Source organism: Nelumbo lutea, chromosome 4 (assembly GCF_056320005.1).
Source record: "Nelumbo lutea isolate HS-2025 chromosome 4, American lotus-T2T, whole genome shotgun sequence".
NCBI lineage: Eukaryota > Viridiplantae > Streptophyta > Magnoliopsida > Proteales > Nelumbonaceae > Nelumbo > Nelumbo lutea.
In genome coordinates, this window is record NC_142687.1 from 84,274,741 (window position 1) to 84,280,265 (window position 5,525).

The following is a 5,525-nucleotide window of genomic DNA, read 5'->3' on the forward strand; positions in this document are numbered from 1 at the left end:
TACAATGTAGGTTCGGCTCAGGTTTGAAAGATCAGGCTTGAGCCCCTAAAGCTCAAATTTTAGGATTTGGCCTGGATTGATCATAAACCAGGCCGAACCCCCACCTGACTTACACCCTTAGGTCCAGTGTCTTTTCCTATGCATAAAAAAAAGGTTTTGGAGATGCAAAATCTGCACCACCAATCAGTTCAAATTAGGTAAAAATGTACATTTTGTATGAAGTTGGAGTGTAAATATTCACTTTAAACAAACACATGCGATATTTGCATATGGGTTGGATTTACACTACCAACAAATTAAATATAATTGGCTTTATATTTTAATCCAGGCAATGACACAAGGTTATGTATACTCAAGATATTAACTGTTCAGGTAGCTTAATAAGGTCAATGGGCCACCTATTATTTAGATGGTGTTTAGTTCTTGAAACTGGGTCTTAATTAGTCTTCGGCCGATCAAGTTGTAACCACTCTCTTCTTTTAATAATAGGAAAAAATTTTAAAAAGATCAATATATCATATATTTGTTCTAATTATAAGACAAAAGCATGGTTTAGGCCAACTTCTCAAGTTTAATTTCATTCCAGGTCAACACACAAATCCCAGAAGATGTGGACTTCTAGAATCTAATTTTACACAGGCAAGATGGTATGTATTCCTAGAATCTATTACTTTATATTAAAAAGGTTTAATTCACGTCAGCAGGTTTTTCTTTTTTTCTTTTTTCCCAATTGAGCATTCTCTTTGCTTTCTCTCTCATTCTTCTCTTTCTCCAAATCAGACCTCATGTAGACATGTCAATATTCCTTTTCTTTTGTCTTTTTTTCCCTCCTTTCGATCCCCACAATCCTCCTACTCTTTGGAAATTCCATTTTTTCTTTTTTATTAAATAATAGATATATTCTCTTTGGAAATTCCATTTTTTCCTTTTTATTAAATAATAGATATATTTAAAAATAAAATATCCTATGCACTGGACTTATATTTTTGAAACTAAAATAGATGCATATTTGAAAATGAATGTGTTATGGAATTTCTTTTTACTTTCATGGGTTTTTATAGCGGAATTAAAACTGGATAATGGGCTGAAATGTATTTTTTCTCTGATAGTGGAATTAAAGGGCAACGAATGATAGCTGGAACCGGAAGTGACAAAAAAAGATATTCATATGACAACGGATTAAATTAAACCATGGCTACGGTCCACAGGTATTTATCTTCTTCTATGGTGGGGAATAGTGATGTCTCCTGGTGGCGGCTCCGTGGGCTGTTTGTTGGTTTTTTGACACACAGGTTCAAATTAAAGTGAGAGAGGTGGGAGAGGATAATAGAAACAGTTGTCACTTGTCGGTTGGAAAACGATTTTGATTTTAAGTCTCACTTTCATAAGAGTATGTACATATATAATTTAGAAATATTGTTTATAAAGTAAGAGGCTATTTGGTACTTTGTCAATTTATTTAATAAATATTGTATATGTGATTTATCTGAGAAAATGAGAAACTGGTTAATAAATATTTATTGATATTATTAGACATTTAGATGCCATTAGACGCTATTAGGTATTACATAAGTTAAAAACCAAACATTATCTTATTTGTAATTGCACAGTTCAAATATATTTTCAATCCAACACTCTCCCACGAGTAATTTGTACTTTGTGATATATTTTTCTCTTTCTTTTTTAAGAGAAAAATAAGTGTTAATTTCCTTTTATTTCTTATCACTTAAAGTGGAATTTCATAACTTTATGTTTTTTAATAATATCTAAAACACAAACAAAAATTTCCATATAGGATTAAAATGAACATTTGACAATTTTCTAAATACAAAATAAAAAATTCGGAACAACATTCACTATATTCAAAGGTGGGAAGAAAAAAAAAATCACAAATACCAATATACCTCTTAATGCAATTTTTACACTTTCAGATGTTCAAAGCAAACAAATAGACAATTAGAATTTGTTCACCATTTGTGTGAATTGTGAACTATATTCATATTGGAAGCCTTGTTAATAGCGAATTAAGGCACTAAAGATCAGGACCTTGATTGGTGGAAGGAAATACCAATGTTTTCAACCCCCTGTTGACTTGGCCAATCAAACCATCACCCGACCAAGATTCTAGGTTTGATTCAGTCAAGACCTCTCAGAGGGTCAAATACAATTAACTTAATCAAGAACCGGTTAAACCATTGTCCTATTCGACCTGGTGGCTGGGTCGCAGGTTGCACACTCAATGCATGCAAAACTTTTGGAGGTCATAACTTTGCACTCCAATGTTCGATTTGGGTGATTTATTTTTTTTGAGTAACTTTTCGAGATCTATGCATCCCAAGAAGTTATATGTGCCTTTCCCAGCTATTTTCCCAAAAAATATATTTTTTGGCTTCAAAATGCAATTTTTAATATTTTTCATAAACAAAAATTAAAAACTAAATTAAAAAATATAAATTAAATATAAAATAATACATATAACATATCTAAAAAATATTTATATATTATTTATTATTAAAATATATATTTATACACATATGTATACATATATATTATATGTACGTATATACATACATACATGTGATTACATATCATAGTCTGAACCATTCGATCCGACAGATGGAACCGGTGACCCGCGACCCGGACGTAAAAACGATCCGGCCTCCGGGTCGGTTTTAAAACACTGGGAAATACATTAATTTTCTGTGACTTGTTGTCCCTTCGATGATCCCACGTGCATATCCCACGTGATAACCGTTGAAGTGCAACGAAACAACCAACAAGTTGAAGGCCCTTCGTCCAGAGTCTTGTCCACGGTCCCAACTAGTCAATTGTTTCTCTCACACCTCAAGTCATGCCCAGCCGAGAAAAAACAAGAATATACGAGTAGATGAGAGCTACTCCCATATTACGGTACGGGAGATAATCATGAATGAAAAGGGGGATAAGGGGATTACATCTCGAATTGCGACAACACGATCTAACTATAATATCGTTAAAAGAATATCACATCTTCACGCGGCCATTATTTACTCTAATCTAATAACAAGCAGTGGCGCCCACCTACAATCTCAATCATATCGGACGGTTGAGAGGCCTTTCGTACTTGACTTTGTTTGCGCGATTACTTTTTAACTCATTTAAAACTAGCGGTTATGTGGTCATTGTGTCGCGAATGCCGTCATTTCTTTGTCATTTAAAGGTCGCCGCTTCAATTTTGAAGTTTTGATGGCTTCGACCGGTTTTCTTATGTCGTTACTTACAATCTGTTGGCTCTGACAACATCATTCCGCTTCATATGCTTCAATAAGCTATGGTTTGCTTATATACAAATACACAGCTTCGACGCCGGTGAACGTCGTGACTTGTTAAGGAAGCGGGGAGAATGGAATTTAATCTGTTGCCGGAAGATTGTGTTTCTCACATTTTATCCCTCACATCTCCCAGAGATGCGTGTAGGTACTGTCTTGTGTCAACAGCTCTTCGCTCTGCAGCCCAATCGAATGTCGTGTGGGAGAATTTTCTGCCATCCGATTTTCAGGAAATTCTTTGGATGTCCGTTTCTCCTGTGTCGTTCTTGTCCAAGAAGGAGCTTTACTTTAGCCTCTGTAGTCCAATTCTCGTCGACGGGGGTAGAAAGGTATAACAATTGGGTGGTTGTTTTTCTATTTCTTCCTTTTATTTTTCTATTGAATGATATTTGATAATATGATGAGTCGCATTACTTCCCTTTTCATGGCTGCCATCTGTTAAAGACCCTGTTTCTGTCTCTAACAATCTAACCAGTTTCAGAGACAAGAGCCTAGAATTCACATCCTCGTTACAAAGTATTAACTAGGACGTATCCTCCTATAGCTTTCCACAAGGTGCAGAGGATATCTGAATTCCCTACGTCCCCTCTGTTTAGTTGCAGGGGAAGAGGCAGAGATACCGAAGGGTCGGCAGCCCACGACCACGAGTCCACAAGGGTAACCTTAAATTAGGAGAAAATAAGACCGACCTATGCTACTGTAAGGTTGGCATTTGGGAACTCAAATTATGACGATCCTCGATTAATCCACAACCGCCGGTTTACTATTCGCCGATGAAGATGATTAGTGTCGTGGTGTTGATATAGTTCTGTTTGTAAATGGCAGGTTTTCTCATTGGATAAGTTTACTGGTAAGAAGTGCTACATGTTATGCGCCAGGGAGCTTTCAATTACATGGGGGAGTGATCCCATGTACTGGACGTGGAAGCCTCTATCTGAATCAAGGTTTGTTGTTTTTTTACTCTGTTTTAAGAGTTGGCTTTACAGAGTTTGGTTCATCCAATCAGACATCGTCCATCCTGCGCCTGCGGTCTCTCCCCCAGTACTCAACTGAGCTTATTATTACAGATTTGCAGAGGTAGCGGAGCTCAGGAGCATATGGTGGCTAGAAATCCATGGGAAGATCAACAGTCGCATGCTGTCCCCCAAAACAACCTACGGAGCGTATCTCGTCGTGAAATTTGCCGACCGTGCCTACGGGTTAGACTCACTACCGTCAGAGCTGTCGGTGGAAGTCGGAAGCCATCAATCGAGGGCGAAAGCTTATCTCCGTTGCCACGACAATCGGAAGGAATCGTTGGAGCGTCTTTACTATTCGAATCGGATGCAAGTGTTGGGGGCAAGAGTGGAACAGGGGGAGGAGCGACTCCCCTGCGAGAGGAGCGATGGGTGGATGGAGGTTGAATTGGGGAATTTCTTCACTGACGGATGCGATGGAGAAGTGAAGATGAGTCTGACGGAGATGAAGGGTTATCACCTCAAAGGAGGCCTCATCGTTGAAGGAATTGAAATCAGGCCTAAAGTGTAAAGGCCGAGTTGTGGTTGCTGAATGCTGAGGCCTAAAGTGTAAAGTCATTCATTCCATTGTGTTCTGCAACTTCCATGTTGGTACAGAATTTCGATATTACCAATGCATAATCCTTTTTCTTGTGTTAATTACTTAAAACTCCGCTTTAGTAATGACTTCGACCTCCCTCGTTGGGTGCTTCGTGTGAGTTCGGATCTGCCCCTCGCAGAGCACGCCTACCACTAACCTCAGAGTATGTATATTTCCAAATTTCAAGGGTGCCCACGGTTCGAATTTTCTGGACCGAATTGATATGTTTTGTTTTTATATTTAATCGAATCGAAACTAAACTGATGTAATCGGTTAATCGGTGGATCAGTTAACCACGATTTGTTTTTTTTTTGTTTTTTTTATACCCTCAAAATAAAAAAAAGGGAAAAATATAGGCGAAGAGAACTGGGAGATGCAGTAGAGGGATCACCAGTGTCGTCGAGCAAATGCAGCCGAACCTCCGATGTCGCCAAAGCAGGAGGGATCGCCAATGTCGAAGGTCGTTCGTGATTTGATCGGAGGGTAGAGCACTGAAGGCCATCGATCCGTTGGGGAAGAAGAGAATTGGGAGAATGGGAGTCTTAAAGAGAGAGAGAGAGAGAGAGAGAGAGAGAGAGAATCCATTGGGAAAAAGATAAAGAAATAGATCTCAGAAATGAA

General features: G+C 38.1%; 1 protein-coding gene across 2 annotated transcripts; it reads left to right on the forward strand.

Moving 5' to 3' along the window:
* Positions 1-3,165: 3,165 nt before the first annotated feature.
* On the forward strand, positions 3,166-4,973 carry LOC148861427 (F-box protein PP2-B15-like). 2 transcript variants are annotated; one of them, XM_088982693.1, is made up of 3 exons: positions 3,166-3,637; positions 4,134-4,252; positions 4,376-4,973. In XM_088982693.1, exons 1-3 carry the CDS (start codon positions 3,383-3,385, stop codon positions 4,833-4,835), a joined length of 834 nt encoding a protein of 277 aa, XP_088838819.1. In that variant the 5' UTR covers positions 3,166-3,382; the 3' UTR covers positions 4,836-4,973. The 2 variants fall into 2 exon arrangements, with proteins under 2 accessions (XP_088838819.1, XP_088838820.1); XM_088982694.1 differs by having other exon boundaries at positions 4,384-4,973.
* Positions 4,974-5,525: the final 552 nt, after the last annotated feature.